This window comes from Theropithecus gelada, chromosome 5 (genome assembly GCF_003255815.1).
Source record: "Theropithecus gelada isolate Dixy chromosome 5, Tgel_1.0, whole genome shotgun sequence".
In the NCBI taxonomy this organism is placed as follows: domain Eukaryota; kingdom Metazoa; phylum Chordata; class Mammalia; order Primates; family Cercopithecidae; genus Theropithecus; species Theropithecus gelada.
This window is the reverse complement of record NC_037672.1, coordinates 63,459,495-63,480,098: the sequence shown is the minus strand read 5'-3', so window position 1 is coordinate 63,480,098 and position 20,604 is coordinate 63,459,495. Positions and strand designations below refer to the sequence as shown.

The 20,604-nt window shown below is 41.1% G+C and overlaps 2 protein-coding genes across 3 annotated transcripts in view; both read left to right on the top strand.

Annotated features, from left to right (window-relative positions):
* The window catches only part of FRAS1 (Fraser extracellular matrix complex subunit 1), a 464,327-nt gene extending 454,342 nt beyond the window's left edge, over positions 1 to 9,985 (top strand). The window contains exons 71-74 of the mRNA XM_025384816.1: positions 482 to 648; positions 3,028 to 3,233; positions 5,014 to 5,160; positions 6,261 to 9,985. Coding sequence (XP_025240601.1) covers positions 482 to 648; positions 3,028 to 3,233; positions 5,014 to 5,160; positions 6,261 to 6,854 — 1,114 coding nt within the window. The 3' untranslated portion in view covers positions 6,855 to 9,985. The remainder of the gene's footprint in view (positions 1 to 481; positions 649 to 3,027; positions 3,234 to 5,013; positions 5,161 to 6,260) is intronic.
* Positions 9,986 to 16,698: 6,713 nt separating this feature from the next.
* ANXA3 (annexin A3) overlaps positions 16,699 to 20,604 on the top strand; it is a 60,757-nt gene continuing 56,851 nt past the window's right edge. For both annotated transcript variants that reach the window (XM_025386674.1, XM_025386673.1), the window contains exons 1-2: positions 16,699 to 16,912; positions 19,496 to 19,548. In XM_025386674.1, the coding sequence (XP_025242459.1) occupies positions 19,534 to 19,548 (15 nt within the window). In that variant the 5' untranslated portion in view covers positions 16,699 to 16,912; positions 19,496 to 19,533. The remainder of the gene's footprint in view (positions 16,913 to 19,495; positions 19,549 to 20,604) is intronic.

The following is a 20,604-nucleotide window of genomic DNA, read 5'->3' as shown; positions in this document are numbered from 1 at the left end:
CGGAAGGAAGGGGTTCAGGAAGAAGGCTGGGGAGGTAGGCACACAGAGCAAGGCAAGAGAGTATCGCTTAGCAAGTCCCGAAAGTGAGACATGGATAACTAAAATTTGATCAGATCGAGAGTCAAAACCTCACAGCATGCAGCTCTGGGAAGAAATCTAGCTGCGCTCCAAAGCAGGGAGTGCTTTAGAAGTCAAAGAGCAATTCTGGGAGCCCCCAGAGTGAAAGGGCCAAAAAAAGCAAAGGATACCAGAGTCTAAAGACTAATTAATTATTTTTTAAGATTAATTATTTCTGTTCAAAAGAAATAACAACCAAATAAAGTCGTTTTACCATACACATCCCTTTATTCTGTGAATATTTAGTGCCCACAACAAATCTCTGTGTACAATCCTGAGGAAGGTGGGGAAGGGAGGGTGACTCAAATGACATATGCAACGCTGACCCTGCTCTCAAAGAGCTCTTGTTTCTCCTTGCGTTTAGATTCCTGATACCCATTGCATTCCAGCAGACCAACCGCCCTGTGCCAGTTGTGTATTCACTTAACACTGAATTTCAGCTCTGCAATAATGAGAAGGTGTTCCTAATGGATCCCAATACATCTGATATGTCACTGGCAGAAATGGATTACAAAGGAGCCTTTTCAAAAGGTAAGTTGCTTCCTCCACCTGCAGAAGGAGGCTCTGCCTGAGAAGCTTTTGGTAAGTTGCTGGACGGGCATCTCTGCTCATAAGCTCTCAGTCAGCTCCCCAGTAAAGATCCCCCAGGGTTGGTTCCAGGACAGCCAGGATAGAATCAAGGAACAGGCCCATTTCATGCTGTTTCAAAATCAAATCACACACTTGGCACTATAATGATTGGCAGTGTGATGTCATGGAAAAGCAATGGTCTAAGTAGCAAGAAGACTGGAGTTTCTGATCAGATTCTAGCACATCGTCTAACTCTGGGTCAGTTATTTTCTCAACTCTCCAACCCCATTGCCTCCCAGTCTCAGAGGAATGCCAAACATGTATGTTCTCCATCATGCTTTCTCTGCTGGAAATGGCTCACTTCATGGTCACTTCTCCATCCATTTGCCACAGGCTGGATTCTATCCTATCTTTCTCTTGTCAATGACACCAAATCGATGCATTCTAGCACTTTTTTCCTGTTGGGTTTCCTTTGCATCAGCTTCATCTGACACCATCTTGCCTCTCAGATGACTCCTTCTCACTCTCCTGTCCCTGGCCTCCATCCTCTGCCCCTTCCGTGTTAGTGTCCCCAGGTTCCATGCTTGGCTCATTCTATTCCTACTCTGAGTGCTGCCTCTGGTCATCCCCATGGCTTGGGCCATCCCTTTACCCTGAACTTAGTATACTCCTACTGTTCTGCGGCCACTTGATTTGACCTCATCCTGGATCTCTCCGAGCTTCATTTCTATGTTTCCATATGCAGATATGAAACTACCGAAGCTCTCCAAGCAGCATGTCTTTCAGACACCTAGAGATGCCTGAGACTGCACTTGTCTCCTTCCAAGCATGGTCCTCCCACATCTGCTACCCTACTGACTGCATCACCATCCTCTGTGTGCCCCAACCAAAAATCTCAGGGTTATCCTCAACTTCCCCTTCCTACATCCCACGTCCCATCTATCATTAAGATGAGTGGAATCTGATTCCTAGACATTTCTTGAGTTCATCCTCTTGCCTCACAGCTATATTTTAGATGTCTATCTCTAACTAGAGGATTAAAATAGCCCCTACCAGGTCTCTGTGACTGAAGTCTCTTTGTCCTTGACCCATTCGCCATGTTTCTAAGGCCCAAGTGTGTTATTATGTTTTTGCTTAAAACCCTCCAGTGTTTCTTGTTACTTATATATTTAAGTCCAGCCTCCTCAGCACGGTTTGTCTATCTCCCCAGGAGCCTCTCCTGCCAGAGCTTCTATACATCCTCCACTCTTGTCACACTGACTTACTTAGCACCACATAGTATATGTTTGGGATGAGCATTTGGAATTAGCTGGATTTGTGCTAATTCCAAAATCCTCCTACCGCCAAATGATTGCTGTGAAACCTTGAATAAGTTACTAAAATGGGAATAATAATTGAAGCTATATTTTGGGCTCTTGGTAGGATTAAGTAAGTTAGTTGCATGTAAAGAGCTTGGTGCCATAACCAACACATAGGAAATAATGCCTACACCAGGACTTACACCCTTGAAGCATTCAGTAATTTGTACATGGACTTTTTTTTTTTTTTTTTTTTTGCCTAGAATGTTCTCTCCTGCCTCTCACTCCCACCCCAAATGCACTGTCTGACAAATGCCTACATGTGTTTCAGGATACTGCTCAAATATCAACTGTCTTGAAATCCTTCCACACCATTCCCTAGGCAGATTTCTGTACTTGGTTTCATGCTCTCTTAACATGACATACCTTCCTCTATTATAGAATGTAACAGTATAGCATTTGGGTGATTAATAGGGTATTGTGGTGGTTTGGTTTGAGAGCATAGTACCTTGACTTGGAATCCCACCCTCACCATTTGCTTGCTTTGTGACCTTCAGCAAATCACTTAGCCCCACTCAGTGCCAAGTTTCTCATCTGCAAAACTTTGAGCACTATATAAGTTATTGCATGAGAGGACTTGGTATAGTACCTGGCAAGTAGTATAAGTTTGATAAATGTGAGCTATTTTAATCAATCACTTTGTGTTTGTTTCCACCCTCTCAACTGCATCTCACACACCTTGGTATCCCCTATGCATAACAGAATACTTTGTTTCCCTTAAATGCTTAATTAATGCTTATTGGAAAAAAAAAAAAGAAGCAATAAATGTTCCCTATCAAGAAAACTCAGAGAGAAAAAGAAAAGAATAAAAAAGAAGCAATAAATGAATAAATGAGTATTTTAGGGGCACATGGAATCATGGAGCTCTTCATAGAAAGGTGCTTTTCACTCTAAGGGAGCATGTTTAACCATTTCAACCCTTGACATTTGTTTTTCTTTCATCTTAAAGTCTGACCTAATTAATGCCTTTCAATCTTTTCAGGTCAAATCCTTTATGGCCGAGTACTTTGGAATCCAGAACAAAACCTTAATTCTGCTTACAAACTTCAGCTGGAGAAAGTCTATCTTTGTACGGGCAAGGATGGCTATGTGCCTTTCTTTGATCCCACGGGGACAATCTACAATGAAGGGCCCCAGTATGGATGCATTCAGCCAAACAAACACCTAAAACACAGATTCCTACTGTTGGTATGCTAAGTGTTCTCCCTATTAGTGTGAAAGAGCAGACACTTGAGCAGATTTCCTCAGCTATGACTTCTCCCTAAAGTAGATAGAGCCCACTCTTGATAGTTTCCTCTCTATATATGTTTGTGTTGTTGTTTCTTTCAGATCAGCTAAATACTAGTATATATGTGGTGGTTATGGTGGGTAACAAGACAAGCTTCTATTGACGTTCTAGGAAGAGGAAACTGCAGGCCAGTGTTTCTCAGAGTGTGGTTCAGAGACCTGGAGTGTCCCCATATTCTTTCAGGGAGTCTACAGAGTCAAAATTACTTTCAAAATAATATGATGATGATCCTTTTTTTTTTCATACTTATTCCCTCACGAGTTTAGAGAGTTTAAAAAGTTTATCAATACAACTTCAGATTCCACATTGTAATGAATCTTTAAAAAATAACCACTCACCAAGTTTTGATTTAGTATCAAAAAAGAGGCAGGGTGTGGGTGGCTCATGCCTGTAATCTCAACACTTTGGGAGGCTGAGGTGGGAGAATCACTTAAGCTTAGGAGTTTAAGACAAGCCTGAGAAACATAAGGAGACCCCATATCTACAAAAAAAGATTTGAAAATTAACTGGGCTTGGTGGCATGCACTTGTAGTCACAGCTACTTGGGAGGCTGAGGTGAGAAATCACTTGAGCCTGGGAGGTCAAGGATGCAGTGAGCCAAGATTGCACCACTGCACTCCAGCCTGGGCAACAAAACGAGACCCTGTCTCAAAAAAAAAAAAGCCATAATTATTTGAAAAAGCTATTAACTGCATAGCTTTATGAGGCCAGATTTTCTTCATACACTTTCGACAAAACTGCATATCACAACTGATTGAATTCAGAAGCAGTTATGAGAATCCAGTTTTTTCCCTGAGATTACAAAAATGTAAAACATTGGCAGCTCTCTTTATTGGGGGAGGGAATGAATTTAGGTATTTTCACTAAAAAATATCTTACTTAACATGTAACGAGTTTCTTGTCAGTTTAAAATGAATTAATAAGTAAACACTTAGAATTTTTTCAGGTTTAATTTTTAACACAGTAAATGTTGATAGATGTAAGACACATAAAAACTCTCTGGGGTCCTTGATTTTTAAGTGTGTAAAGGGTCCTGAGACCAAATAACTTGAGAATTATTGGGCTAGAATAGCCCACTTTTTGCATTTGGAGATCACAAAAGCCACTGCATGTCCTTTTTGAAAAGGACAGTGGGTTCCCGGAGGTAGTGTATTAGTCTGTTCTCGCGCTGCTAACAACGACATGCCTGAAACTGGGTAATTTATAAAGGAAAGAGGTTTCATTGACTCACAGTTCAGCATGGCTGGGGAGGCCTCAGGAAACTTACGATCATAGCGGAAGGGGAAGCAAATACGTCCTTCTTCACATGGCGGCAGCAAGGAGAAGTGCGAGCAAAGGGGAAAAAGCCTCTTAAAAAACCATCAGATCTCATGAAAACTCACTCACTATCACAAGAACACCATGGAGGTAACTGCCCCCATGATTCAATTACTTGCCACCGGGTCCCTCCCATGACACATGTGGATTATGGGAACTATAATTCAAGATGAGATTGGTGGGGACACAGCCAAAGCATATCAGGCAGCCACTGACTTAAGGAGAGGGCTTCGCAACACACACTCTCCCAACCCAACCTAAAGCCAGGAGTGATGAGTACTTTTCTCTTCCCAGTCACTGCCACCTACCAATATAGTGGAACCATCTTTCTAAATCTTGCTTTTCTTTTTTCTGAAATCCTAGGACCGCAATCAGCCAGAGGTAACTGATAAGTACTTCCATGATGTGCCTTTTGAGGCTCACTTTGCCTCTGAGTTGCCTGATTTCCATGTGGTCAGTAGCATGCCAGGTGTGGATGGATTTACTCTAAAAGTAGATGCACTCTATAAGGTGAGTTTGGTGAGAAGAACAGAAGCTTAAGACCAAGTCTATTTTAAAGCTTGAAAAAAAAAAGAAAAGGAGGAGGACTGCAACGTCTCTGGATTCTTCATCATTCTGCCATTCTTGCTGGCAGATCTTTTCTTATTATTGTTAAGCTTATCGCCCACTCAAAATTTTCACATGTATCCCCAGTAGACCAAAACAATGACACAATTATTTAATTTGCATATAGTCACTTGTCACTGTGCACATCATGGCTGCATGTGACACTCCAGTTTTTCCTAAGTTCTTTTATATTGCATCCCTTTTTGGTTCTATGCTAGACCAGCTGATTTTCACAGACATATGAAAAACATGTAACAAAATCATAATACGATACAGCAATTTAGAATGGCAAGAATTACTACTATTTGATAAACAAAAATACCTTAAGTCTCAGCAATGAACATGAACTTTCAAGATCAAATTTCACTTTTTTTCTGTCTCCAAATATTAATCTATGACCCTTCAGAACTATTATCACACTTCAGAAGTTATTTCAAAACCATGAAGGGTTTTAATGGAGAAAGATGAGGGGGAGATAAAATACTTGATGATATAGCCTGATCCAGAAAGTGTTTAGAAAATGCTTGTCACGTATCTGTGTATTATGCACACAATATATGTTTAGTGAATATTTTGTTGAATGACTCCATTTTCGCTGAGGTTCACCAATAAATAGTAAATTGACATAACATAATTGAAGGTCACTATAAATAAATGTGGTTTTTAATGCTATTATTTCACTGCTATTAATAAATACAGACAAATATAAGCATTCACTTAGCGAAAGAGACCATGAAAGATAATTCCTTAGGCTATTCCATGTACACATAGGGAAACAAAAAAAAAGAATGTGAATAGCTGACTCAAGATCATCTTAATTTGGAAATAAAATAGAACCCATATTTGGTTCAGTTCTCTATGTGTTAGTAAACACCAACCATTGCTAATGCTTTTCTGGAAATCAGTTATCTATCAAGGCATATAGTGGCAATTATCCTTCCATTATCCTTTCTTCAGAGGTGTTCTGTGGGCAAGAACGACATGTTCGGTTTGTCCCCCTGCAGGTGGAAGCAGGACACCAGTGGTATCTCCAGGTCATCTACATCATCGGCCCCGACACCATCTCAGGGCCCCGGGTCCAGCGCTCTCTCACAGCTCCACTCAGACGCAACCGAAGGGACCTGGTGGAGCCCAGTGGCCGGCTGACCCTTGATGATTCCCTCATCTATGACAATGAAGGAGACCAAGTCAAGAATGGCACCAATATGAAGTCCCTGAATCTGGAGATGCAAGAGCCAGCGGTAGCTGCGTCCCTATCACAGACTGGGGCGTCCATTGGCAGTGCTCTGGCTGCGATCATGCTTCTACTTCTGGTGTTTTTGGTGGCTTGTTTCATCAACAAGAAATGCCAGAAACAGAGGAAGAAGAAGCCTGCAGAGGACATTTTGGAGGAATATCCTCTGAATACTAAGGTAGAAGTGCCCAAGAGGCACCCGGACCGGGTGGAGAAGAACGTGAATAGACAGTACTGCACTGTGCGGAACGTGAACATCCTTAGCGAGCCTGAGGCGGCTTACATGTTCAAAGGTGCTAAAGTAAAAAGACTGAATCTAGAGGTCAGAGTTCACAACAATTTACAAGATGGAACAGAAGTTTAATGGAGGAGACCTGTGTGTATTTTTTTCTAAAATCATTTTTATAAAATGGGGGGAAATACTGGTATTTTTATAATCTCACAGATAAAAAAGGGAAAACTATAGCTTTGAGTGGCAGACGGCACACATCACATGCATCAACTCACAACTGAGCTACCTCATTCAATGAAGAACCACTGAGACCCCAGAGTACTAGAGTGATTTCCATAGATCCCTGTGATAGTGTCAACAGCTGTACACAGCTCCTTCTGTAAGGCTGGTCTTAGAAAACAAACACTTTAGTATCAGGACAGGAGTCGAACAATTAGGTTAGCAGATTGAGGACTGGGTGGTGTACCATGGCAGATCTCAGAGAGAAGAAGTAGGTACAGGGCCTTTGGTTCCCTCCCCCAGTCCCAGCTTTCTCCTCCAGGGCTTTTCCTCAGCCCCCAGACAGCAGAGTATGAACTGCTGACACCCAGATTCCATTAAAAATTCTACTAATCGACACAACACATATATTTGCTCATGATTTCCACTTGACAGCGTATGCTCCTTGGCCTCTAATTGTACTTTGCTTTTCCAGAGCCCTTTTTACCTGGGGATTTCAATGTGCTAAAGTAGAATCCTCTGAAAACCATGGGAGCCTCTGCCTCCTCAGGCACAGAGAACTCCCTCCTACAAAGTGGGAGACTGAACCCCGAGTTAAGGAGGGGCCTGGCAGGTGTATCAGAGCACATTTGTGATGCCCTTCACCCCAGGGAGGTGTCTTTGTTCTCACCTGGTTTATGTGGCACTGAGACATCCCTCCCTGACCAAGGATGCTGCAAAACAGATCAATGTACTATGGCCTTTTAATTCAACATTGCCATAAATGCTTTAAAGAAAACCCACCACACTTTCCTGCTACTCCAGGCTTTGCCCAGTCCCGTAATAGACAATCCATGTGCTTTGCTAGCTGTGGGTTTTTATTGTGTTAGTGCTTCTGGAGAGTAAGTGATTCATTTGAATAAGGCGAATTAGGAGAAAGCCAAGGTTGGGGTGAAATCAGACTTAAGAGATACATGCTGGTTCTCCTTGCTGTGTGAGACACAGCAGACACAGGCACTGTTCCTGGTGCAGTATTTCAGGGATTTCTCTTTGAGGGGTTCTTTTCTGGTAGCTCAGGCAATTATTTTTACCATATCAGCACATGACAAGGCCATGAATACATGGCTCTAAAATAATTTAGTGTTCAAGCCTCAGCTTAACTATTTTGTGTAGGCTACACACAGCTTGCTTCTGTTTCTCTTGTTTCTGCCTTCTTGGCAGAAACATAAGCATGCATGCCATGTTGTTTTGAATTGGAGGCACAATTTCATCATTCAAGAGGAAAAGACATGTCCTCTTCTGATGCATGGCACACCACAGTCACCAAGCAAATAATGGAGCCTTCACATTGTGTAACATATGTATGAGAATGACTCAAGCTCTTTGAGAACATTCCAAACTCGTAACATTTCGCTACAAAAAGCTAGAAAGGATGAACTGTGAAAGGTTCTAGGCAGCTCTGTGAGACTCCAAGATCCTTGAAAGTAGGACCTTTGTGAGCCGCGCCTTTCATTCTTCAGCAGTGCCTTGCGTGTAACAAGCACTCCAGAAATATTTGTTGAATGAATGAATGAATAGTGTCATGGGTGAATGATAGGGGAATAAATTTAGGAAGGGAAAGTGAGAGAGTATGGTGGCAATATCACAAGGGAGGAGAGAGGAAAACAATTATCTTCTCTACTTGGATTATGAGATAATCTTTTACTTGGAGCAAAGAAACACCGCTTTACAAAGGCACGACTCTGGCAGTGGTCCTAAGGAAGCATGAACAGAAAATTCATAATAATGTATCAGCAGGAGATGAGATTATGAATCGGCATCCAGAACAGGAGATTTAGAGGAAAATCTGATTTAGCATTCTGAAATGAGTGTCAGGTTTTCAGGAGAGAATGAATTGGGGTGAGCCCAGAGTCTGAAACTCCTGACTGGTGAGATGCTACTTAAGACCAGGTTGGGCAATTCAGGGCAGAACTCCTAAATCAGCCTCATGGACACCCACAATTGGTATCTCATGGCTGGAGAGCTGATCAGGCAGGGCACAGAATCTCCAGAATAACCTAGAGAGTGAATGCTAATTTGTAGAGGGAATTTCCATTTGGTCCATTATTTGTAACTGTGTAACTGCTCCAAGTGCCAGAATGCTTACACGTTAAAGCAGCAACTTTCCATTTGCCCAAATAGTCTTCTTGCACACCCCTTCCATTACTGCTGAATAGGACATTGCATGGGAAGAGTGCAGAGGTGGCAGAAGGAAGCTAGAGTGGGAAGGACTAAAGACTGAGCCCCAGAGTGCTCCCAGCAACTGCCACGTACAAGGTTTGAAATGACAAGGGCAAGAGTGAGATACGAAACTGTGTGTGAAAGGAAAGCCCTTGCAGTATTTCTGCCCCCCTTTCTACATGTACGTTATTGAATGCCAGTACTTCTCTAGTGGATGCACACTTGTTAAATAGTGTTAAGAGACGTGGAGATGAGCTATACCCCTTTGATGTAGAATTATTCGTTTGGTTTGTTTCATACTTCATCATAGGAATCAAGTAATTTGCTGACTAATGTGGATTATATTTCAGTCAAAGCTCTGCTTTCAATTTCTCTGATTTGCTCACTAATGCCTTGTGTGTGTTTTACTAACCTTTTATATCTTGCCTTCAAGTGAGAAGGAACAAACAACTCTCAGTGGTTGCTACTTGCTATTATATGCTGGCTGTGAAGGTTAAAAGAAAGAATGGTCTGCACCATTTTTTCTGCCTCGCTGCCCTTTTATTGTACCCCAGGCCTCCTAGAGGACTCCTGCAGATTCTATTGTTGGGTGGGAAATAGTGTTGGAATGTGTTTGCACAGTCTTATGATATTCAGTCTCAGTCTGCTATAGGTATTTGTTATTCTTGGATACTATACACCTGCTCAGACTGAGTAAACATTTGTGGTGCTGTCAACCTGATTTCTTGACTCTCAAATGATTTTTGTATTTCCAATATGAATTTGTGTGTTATGAATTTCTGATTTCTCCAATAGTATATGCCACTATATAAATTTGTATTAATAAATGACAGTCTGGTTGTTTTTTTGTTTGTTTTCCTATGTTCTTTTTAGATTATGTCTCTTATTAATATAGACATTGCCATTAAGATGGCAAAATTCATTCTAAAATTTGAAGCAGTCTTTTGGAGAAAACCCTTCTAATGAGGGTGAATCTGAGACACTCATTAACTGTGTTCAGAGTAAGATGCTGAATAAATTATATGTTCCCAGATTATCATAGATCTTCTTTGGCAATCAGTTGAAATTCTGAGACAAAGAAGAATAATTAAAATTTCCATGTGCCATATAATAAGATGATGTTTGGATGTTTGTATTTATTATCAAAACTTCTAAAGAGACGTGATATAGTATGAGGGTGGCTTATGTCCTTCTGTGCACATGCAAATATTTGAGCATACATCACCGACCCTGGAAAAGACCAAAGTTCCAAATGAGTTTACAGGCTCATGAAGGGAAAAATCAGAGTCAAAATGGAACTGTACCCAGTTGGTCTTTGCATTCTGCAAGCCTGTGCATTTGTGTGCCTTTCCCTTCTGATAAAACAAATAACTGCCAATAACAGTGACCAGCAGGGCTCTGTTGGCACATTTGCAAACTCAGCAAGAGTTGAGAAAGCATGTTTATAGAAAATCTGGGGAAGGGATGCCACAACCAATCCTGGAAGTTGCTGAGATGCTGCCAGGAGCTTAATGTAAACTTCCAGTCCTCACCATTTCCTGTGATTATCCATTGCCTTAGAGCAGCCTCTCTGCCCTGGAGTTCATTTCTCTAGAGTGCAGAGAAACTACTAGGAACCAATGTAAGAATTGTTAGGATTGTCTATAAAAATGCTTCTGAGACTGGAAATGTCATGGCCATAAAATTTAGGGATCTGGAGGAATAGTGGCAGAAAATGAGTTCCCATTTAGAATTTAAAATGTCTCATAGACTGCTTTTGAAGAAATGTACTGGGAGTGGTGGAAGGAGACTATATTTGGAATGTGTTATTAGGTTCAGCTACCTGAAATTGATGATTTGATAGGTTAAAAATAGTCCAATATCAATAGTTTTGTATGTCTCAACCTAATATTAAGATACCACAATCTGTAATAGAGATTCTGTCCCCAAATGAGCCACAGAGAACTCTTAACTAGAACCCTGTGCACTGAGAGTAGCTAATGCCCCGGAATTGTTATAGGGACTATATCAAATGATATATTGGGCATATCTGGCAATGCTCCAATCAAGAACAATGACTCCCTTATATGCTGTACCTCATTCAGTCTTCATAACAACCCCACAAGACATAGTTGTCCTGGATAATTTCCTTTGAAAGTTTCATATGAATGTCAGAATTTCAAATCTTTGAAGGCCTTCACAAACACAACTTGATGTTCATTTAGAATGGTCCCAAGCTCCTATATCCTAAATTTAATGCTTGTCATGAAAAGTTACATCACTTGATTGATACAACAAAATAGACCTATGCTGCAACCATCTCTAAAAAAGCTAGCAGAATTTTATCCCTAGGCTCATCTTGGTTTAAGGCCAAGTTCCAAGAGTACTCAGCAAGTTATAAAAGTTATTAGAATGTCAGTCTCTGGAATAATTTTCATAAATTGTTAAAAAACTAGCATCAAGATATCTCAGTTCCAAGACTACTCAGCAAGTGATAGAAGTTATTCAAATTTCAGTCTCTGGAATAATTTTCATAAATTGTTCAAAACTAGTATCAAGCTATCTCCTTTAAACATCCCACTAAGGAATGCTTCAAAAATGAACCAGTGCTGGATACTAGCAACTCCCAAGAGTCCCTGTGCTGCTGATTCTGTTTGCTGCACACTGAATCTGCCCTGCCCTGTGCACTGGGAAACCGACTTTTTATCAACTGCTTCTTCAAGGCTCCATTGCCTCTTGGCTTCTGGTTGAGGTTGGCCAAGTGGAACGACTGATGAGAGACAAGATGATGTGTGTTTCACCTCCTCCCTGCTTCCTTCTGCCTTGTAATTCTGGGGTGGCTGCATCCCTCCCTGGCCACAGGTCTCATGGGTTCTGATGAAACCCCTTCCTTCCCTTGCCCATGCAAGGCTAGAGGTAGTCATAATTTCATCCTGTCCCTAGTCTTTGGAGACTATATCATCCCTGTGGATACCTAGCCAAACTCTGCCCATGCGTTTGTAAATAGCTCCTTTATTTGACTCTTTTTTCAGACCCTTTGAGTATGCTGTCTCTTTCTATCCAAACTCTTATACAGTCCTTAAATTCAGTGCCATTTGGTTCCACTTCTCTAGTGTAAATCACAATTAAATACCTGAACTCAAATCTTGTCTCAATTTCAAATTTGTTTGTTATTATAAAGAGTGATGTGCTGATAAATGCTTCACAACTGACCTTTGGGGTAAAGGGAGGCTCAATTTATAGTATTTCCTAGTTTTTGTGTTGTATATACTCCCACCATGGCTGAATACAACCCACTAGAATGATTTCACTGAATGTGGAGTTGGGAAGAGATGCACAGAAGTACAACTTTATGCACTATTGTCACCACATGGATGCAATAAACATAACCTGGAAAGCATCAACAATAATAAAATGTAGTGAAATAATTAGGAAGTGGTTAATTTTGAGTACCTATTACCTTTGTTTTTAACATAATTTATTCAATTGTATTTATTTAACTTGTAATAATGTCTACATTTAATACTGGCTGTGAAATAACTGAAAATTCAGGAATTGGCTTTCACATGCTGGTATAACCCAGCTGCAACACATCACTGTAACAGCAACTATGTATTTAACAGCCACAATCATGTAATCAGTTAGTTTTTCCTTCACATTTTACCATATGTTCGAAATACATCTCAATAACTTTGCTTTAAAATTTTTTATTTGGCTGTTAAATTGTTCTTTTGATCAGGGTGCTATAGGAAAATTTGCTTTTTACTAACCTGTAAAGTTCTGTGTATTCAGAATAATGCAAGTTTTACTAAAAGACCTTTCTGAATTCTTTTTCTGGATAACCATAAACCCGGATTCTAACAGCATCATCTAATATTTCCTTCCAAGAAAACTCATCCTTTGGGGGAAAAAATAGTTTTATCATATGCCATGACATGTTTCTAGTATAAATGGTGGTAATAGGGCTGTTGATACAACAGAAAAATGATAAAAATGATAAAAGTGCATTTGTTAAAGTTACCATCCTGAAATCAAAGAAGTTAAATCCTGAATGATTTAAACAATTAAAGCCTACATGTAAAACATCATCTGTTACTCATTTTCTTCTGGCTACAAATCTAGCCCTATTACTTCCCAGTTGCCTAGAATACAACTCGTAGAACTTACTGAGTCCCTCTGAGCCTGTCTCTCTATCTGCAAAATAGAGGCAATCATAAATAATTTACAGCTGGTTGGTAAGCATGACATAGGTCACGTATGTAAAGTGCATTACGCAATGTCTGGCACAAATAACAATAAATATTTTCCACTCATTTCATGCTAATCTCAGAATTTTTCAAGGTAACATGGGATTTGTTTATTGTGGTGAAGTGTGAATGGGAGTCAGGAATTACTATGCAGAACAGAATGCACAACACCGTCCTATCTTCTCTCTTGCGGAAAGCTCATTACTTTGGATTTGTAAATCTGAGAGGGCTCCCAGGGCACTGGCCTTTTAAGCATGACCATCTCTGCCTTCTCCGTTGTAGCTCCTCTTAAACCAGTGGTTCTCAAACTTTAAGGTGCATCAGAATCACTTGATGGAGTAGGATTTCAGGGAATTTGCATTTCTAATGAGTTTCCAGGTCCCAGGACTCAGCTTTAAGGACCAAGACTGTAATGTCATCAACTCACACTCAGGCAGCTCCAGCCATGCTTATCCTCTGAGTCTAGCAACTCCTGTGTCAGTTAAAGGGCCAGCATATATAATACTGCTGAAAGACTAGGAAAAAAAAAAGTATGCAGCCGGGCATGGTAGCTCATGCCTGTACTCCTAGCACGTTAGGAGGCCAAGGTGGGAGGATCACCTGAGGTCAGGAGTTCAAGACCAGCCTGGCCAACATGGTGAAACCCCGTGTCTTCTAAAAATACAAAAAAATTAGCAGGGCTTGGTGGTGAGCGCCTGTAATCCCAGCTACTCAGGAGGCTGATGCAGGAGAAACACTTGAACCCGGGAGGTGGAGGTTGCAGTGAGCCGAGATGGCATCACTGCACTCCAGCCTGGGTGACAGAGCAAGACTCTATCTCAAAAAAAAAAAAAAAAAAAACTATTCATGCAGTTTAAGTTTCTATTAATATACAAACACCTAAATGGCAATTTGTTAGTCCTAATCCTATCTCCAAATTAATACTTTCACTAAAAGTTTTTTCCAGAATGAATAGAAATAGGGGCCGAGAGCAGTGGCTCACACCCATAATCCCAGCACTTTGGGAGGCCAAGGCAGGCAGATCACTTGAGGTCAGGAGTTTGAGACCAGACTGGCCAACATGGTGAAATCCTGTCTCTATTAAAATTTTAAAAATTAGCTGGACGTGGTGGTGGGGGGATGCTGTAGTCTCACCTGCTTGGGAGGGTGAAGTGGGAGAATCACTTGAACCCAGGAGGCAGAGGTTGCAGTGAGATTGTGCCACTGCACTCCAGCCTGGGTGACAGAGTGAGACACTGTCAAAAAAAAAAGAGAGAGAGAGAGAGAAAGAAAAAGAAGAAAGAAGGAAAGAAAGAAAGTGAAAGAAAGAAAGAAAAGAAAGAAAGAAAGAGAAAGAAAGAAAAAGAAAGAAAGAAAGAAAGAAAGAAAGAAAGAAAGAAAGAAAAAGAAAGAAAGAAAGAGAAAGAAAGAAAGAAAGAAAGAAAGAAAGAAAGAAAGAAGGAAAGAAAGAAAGAAAGAAAAAGAAAAGAAAGAAAAAAGAAACAGGGCAATTTATACTATGATTGAGAACTATAGAACACAGCAACTTAAATATGGAGAACTTCAATTTATCTACCCTTGAAGATAAAAGGGGTAGTGGAAGGTAAGAATTCTTTCAAACGATAATGTGTGCAATCAAGTCAAATTGTGTTGCCTCCTTCCCTGTCTCAGTCTTCTTACCGTCCTTCTCCCCCTAAAGCCTGCTATGTTTTAAGTTATTTCCCCATAGCTTAACACAATATATAAAATAACAAGGTATCATGCATTTTAAATACGCTTTCCTTTTTAGAACAGTTTTTAGGTTCCTTCTTTTGATCTGATATTAGCAATTTGTGTCCTTTAGGTTCCAAGCAAAACTGAGTAGAAAGTACAGAGATTTCCCAAATGTCCCCTGCCCCCACACATGCATAGCCTCCTCTGTTATCAACACCATCCACCAGAGTAGTGTATTTACAACTGGTGAACCTACATTGACATATCATTATCACTGAAGTTCATAGCTTACATTATGGTTCACTCTTGGTGTACATTCTACGGATTTTGACAAATGTATAATGACATGTATCCACCATTATATCATACAGAGTATTTTCACTCTAAAAATCCTCTGTGCTCCACCTGTTCACCCTACCTCCCCTCAACCCTTAGAAACGATTGATTTTTTTACTGTCTCCATAGTGTTGCTTTTCTGGAATGTCATATAGTGGGAATCATAGTATGTAGCATTTTCAAATGGGCTTCTTTCTATTAGTAATATGCATTTAAGTTTCTTCCATGTGTTTTTATAGCTTGATAGCTAATTTCTTTTCAGCGCTGAATAAAATTCTATTGTATAGATGTATCACAGTTTATTTATCCATCCACCTACGAATTACATCTTGGTTGCTTCCGAGTTTTGATACTTATGAGTAAAGCTACTATAAACATCCATGTGCAGGTGTTTGTAGCAGTAAGTTTTCAACTCCTTTGGGTAAATACATAAGGAACCCAGTGATGATTGAGTGTAAGCAATACTTTTTACTTATGTGGTCTTGGATAAATCACTTCACTTTTCTAAGCTTCAGTTTCCTCGTCTGCAAATTGTGATAAAAATAGCACCTCCTAGAGTTCCCTTGAAGATAAAAGAGGTAAGGTATTCAAGCACTTACTTCAATACCTGATACCCAATACATGGTAACTTTTTATTATCTTCTACATCCTTCCGCACACAACTGCTCATAATTCCCTCATAGGAGTAGGGCTTTAATCTTTTAGCCTCGATGATTTGTTGTGCTCTTCCAAATGCCTAGAATGCCCTTCCAGGTTACGGTCTCCCTGAACCTTTGGTTGGAATCCTCATACTAGAGGGTCAACACGTTTAGAAGAGGAATTACTGAAATAGTTGAGTTCCAAGCAGTAGCTCTGGCATTTACTGTCTGTGTAAATTTGCTGAAGTTATCCAACGTCTCTGTATCCCAATTTCCTCATCTATAAAATGGCGATAATAGTATCTACCTCATAGAGTTGTTGTCGGAGCCACTTTAATGGCAAAAACCGCGATTACTTTTGCACCAACCTAATAAATCCGCTCATATTCTTAAAGACGTTGAAACAGTGCCTGGTACAAAGTAAATGCCCGATCAATGTTATTGATTGTTATTAATGTTAGGTGACCGCCACCTATGCCACGCAGTGAGTTCCTTAGGTGTGGGGACAGTCTAATCTCCGAATCCACACCGCCTAGAACAAAATAAGCATTGCAGTACATTTGAGAAAGTAAAGGTGTAGTGGAAACCGAGGGCGAAACGAGGGCGTAGGGAGAAAAGGGTGGAGAAGCTTAGAGACCGGTGAGGGAGCAGAGCTGGGGCGCGTGTGTACAGGGATGGAGCCCGGCGGCAGCAGGGCGCGGCTTCCCTTTCCCGGGGCCTGGGGCCGCAATCAGGTGGAGTCGAGAGGCCGGAGGAGGGGCAGGAGGAAGGGGTGCGGTCGCGAGCCAGGCCCGGAGCCAGCGAGGAGCATCAGCGCCCGGGGCGAACACCTTCGCTCGCAGTTCACCCGCACACCAGTTTCCAGCCGCCGCGCTTCGGGGTAAGTTTCGCCCCCCGGCGCGTTCCAGCCAGCTTCGCCCACCGCCGCCGGCTGCCGGGTGGCTTGGGGAGGTCGCGGCGCCTCGCCCAGTTCCCCCGAGAGTGCTGCTCGACCCCGGGCAGGGCTGGCGGCTGGCGCCCGCGCCCGGCCCCAACCCAGCTGCGTGGGTGCGGAGCTGGAGGGATCTCAGTCCCGCATTTCAGAGTCGAGGAGACTGGGGCCCAGGGGAGGAAAAGTGCGGTGCCATGGGAGGTTCACCCAGGTCTTGGTGGGGCCCAAGGTGATACTTAGCTGTCCTCGCTCCCTGAAAGCTTCACATATTGCAGCTAGCAGCGTAGGGGATCCACTTAGCCATCTCGGCCTCCCCAGTCCTAAAGGTCTAGGGGACAGAAAAACGCTGGGAGTAGGAAGGTTCCTCGGGTCCCCGGCATCGCAGACGGGGCTGGCTCAGAGGTCTGCTCTGTGGACTTGGAATCGCACCCATCCTGTGAGCATCTTCTCCCCTTCACATAAGCAATTTATTTTCTTTTACTTATTGTTTTAGGAGGTAGAAAAAAAGTGGATTTGCATATTGAGGGTTGGAAGTTCAAGAATTTTGCTTTTTCCTGAAAAGACTCACCGTTTTCTTTGCAACAGAATCCTATTCACTAGACACGAATCATTCCCTTGGCATTTAAGTCCCCAGGTGGGAGGTTTGGATACTTGATTGCAGATGACCATATACAGGAAACTATGCAGGTGCTGGGAGGTTCTGGGTCGCTGGAGGCCCATCCGGCTACTGATAAGAAATTGCATAGCCAGGGCCGAATTCTTTCCAAGGATTTGTGTTCAGCACTGACAGCAAGACTCTGCCCTGTGGGAAAGATACATTTGCTATGTTCATCAACATCATTTTTTTAAATGTAACTAACTAAAACGTTATTGCATGAGGATATCACCTTTGGTTTTCACGAAGACAGAAAACTTCAGACTGACCAGAAAGGGAATTTTTCAATGTAAAGAAAACCAGAATCTTGTTCCCAGAACTATGTGGTTGTGTAGAGAAACCTGTTTAGAAATAACCGTAGAGGAGGAAGTAAAAGGAAATGATGTAATCCCTTTCAGGAAAGGATATGTTGAAATTCTGTTTAAGTCATTTGGCTTTCGCTGTGGAGTAATTCTTTACATCTTAAAAGTTAAATGATAGATTAGTAATAATTCTTAATAATTTTCCAATTCTACTGGGTCAACGCATATTGAGGATCAGGTTTGGTCAGGTGTGGGCAGGCAGTGGGATAAGGCAGAAGCATGGGGGTTAGGTTCATACCTTTAGCGTCTAGCTGCCTCCATGCAGTAGGCGTCCACTCACTAGCTGTGTGACTGTGGGATGTTACCATACCTCTCTGGCCCCAGCTTCTTCATATGCAGAACGAAGATGTAATACCTAACTCACTGGATGATTGTGTGCCTTGTATTAAATCATTCATTTAATCAATACTTTTATTTATTTATTTTTTTAAATATCTACTGTGCCCCAGTGCACACAGATAAGAAGAGTCTCCAGCCTTGTGAAACTGACCTCGTTCAATGCTGGCAACACCCCCTTTTTCACTTTTTAAAGATAAGGAAATTGAGGCCCAAAGAAATTGTGTTTAGCTTTAAGAGGCAAAATGAGAACTAATAACACCTTGTTTTCACTGTATAGGATGGTTTCACTTCTGAGTTTTAGACTTCATAGTAGTTTATCTGACTGTAACCCCTCATAAGGCAAAGAGCATCTATTTAGAGAGATACCGTGTTTGACTCTAACTAGAGAGTCGACTGCCCTAGGCTACTGGGAGCCTGAAAAAACCAGGGCAACATATTTCCAGAGACTAATAGTGTAATTTCCCACTGAACTTTGCTCTAGGGGTGTCAGGGAATTTTTAGAATATTTTGTTCCCAGGAAGGGTGGGAGCAACTTGCATTTCTAAATCAACCCTGGAGATATGCCAGCTTGTTTGAATAATATCTATTTCAGAAAAATGTGTCTGGCTTCCCAATCAAAGAACTGTCCCTTTCACCTCTGCACCCCACCAAGGACTGGACCACCTCCTCAAAGAGCAGACGTGTCTTTATAACAGACTGTAGGCTTGGAGTCTTGTAAAATATACATAGAGGTTTCACAATCAAGCACATGGAATCCAATTGAAGGCAGCTAAACTTTGTGTTGATTTGGTGAGGAGGAGCAAAATCCTATGTTTTTGTTGTTATTGATCCCCGTAGTGGTAGCCTGTCAGTAATCAGCATAGTTCTGCTGGACTTTAAATAAGTCACACATTGGCTTTTCAGGAAGTATATTTGTAAGCATCTTAAGTACAAAGATTTTCTTCTGTCTCTTGTCTTGAAGTCCAGGTCTAGCACAGTCCCTTGCATATGGTAGATGCTCAGGAAATGTTTGTTTAGCAAATGGGATACGCAATGTCAGATATATCCTCTTCCTGAGAAGGTTTTCTGTGAATGTTGACATCTGCTTTCTGGATTCAAGATTGAGGGTTGGACTGAGATTATTGTGTTCTAAATCACATACTGATATCATTTACTAATTTTTTTTTCTTTTAATAGATTAGTGTGATCTCAGCTCAAGGCAAAGGTGGGATATCATGGCATCTATCTGGGTAAGTAAAAATTAAGCCTTCACAACACAGTAACATATATGAGTCAAACCAAAACACAGAAAGTCAAGACAGCAAGAAAAATTTTATGAAAGTTGTTATCTGGCAAAATTAACATTCCAGAAAAGCCAGAGGATGTCAAAAATAATAAAATATTTTAAAAAATGCATTGTAAAATTACATAGTTAAAATAATTTATGATGACACCAAAGCAGAAAGGTCAAAATCAGATAATAAATTTGGTATATAATTTGGGAATTTATTATATGAAAAAGATGACATATCGGAGAAGAGGAGATGGGTTATTCAATAAATGTTAGGAAAAATTCTAGCTGTTTGGGTAAAAAGTAAATCTGTATTCCTTTTTCTGCCTTACAATAAAATAAATTCCATGTGGATAAAATACAGAAATGAAGAAAATGAAATATGAATGGGCTGGGTGTGGTGTCTTACACCTGTAATGCTAGCACTTTGGGAGGCCTAAGTGGGTGGATCACCTAAAGCCAAGAGTTCAAGACCAGCCTGGCCAACATGGTGAAACCCTGTCTCTACTAGAAATACCAAAATAGCCCGGTATGATGGCACACGCCTGTAATCCCAGCTACTCAGGAGGCTGAGGCAGGAGAATCGCCTGAACCTGGAAGGTGGAGGTTGCAGTGAGCTGAGATCACGCCACTGCACTCCAGCCTGGGAAACAGAGTGAGAATCCATCTCAAAAAAAAAAAAAAGAAAAAGAAAAAAAAAAAGAAATATGAATGGATTGAAGAATAATCTTGGAGTGGGGAAGGCGCTTAGAACTGTGATACAAAACCAAAGGCCTAAAATAAAAATATTGATCTATTTTAACTACATACAAGTTTATAATTATGACAGCCAACAATCCCATTGGTAGAGGCAGAAGACAACTCACAGGGATAAAATATTTGCAGCACATTAGGCAAAAGACTTATTTCCTTAACATGCAAATAACTTGAATAAATCAGTTTAAAAAATGAACTTGACAGAAAAAATCGTAAGGGACATAAACAGGACATAAAAAGAATTATGTGTCCAATAACG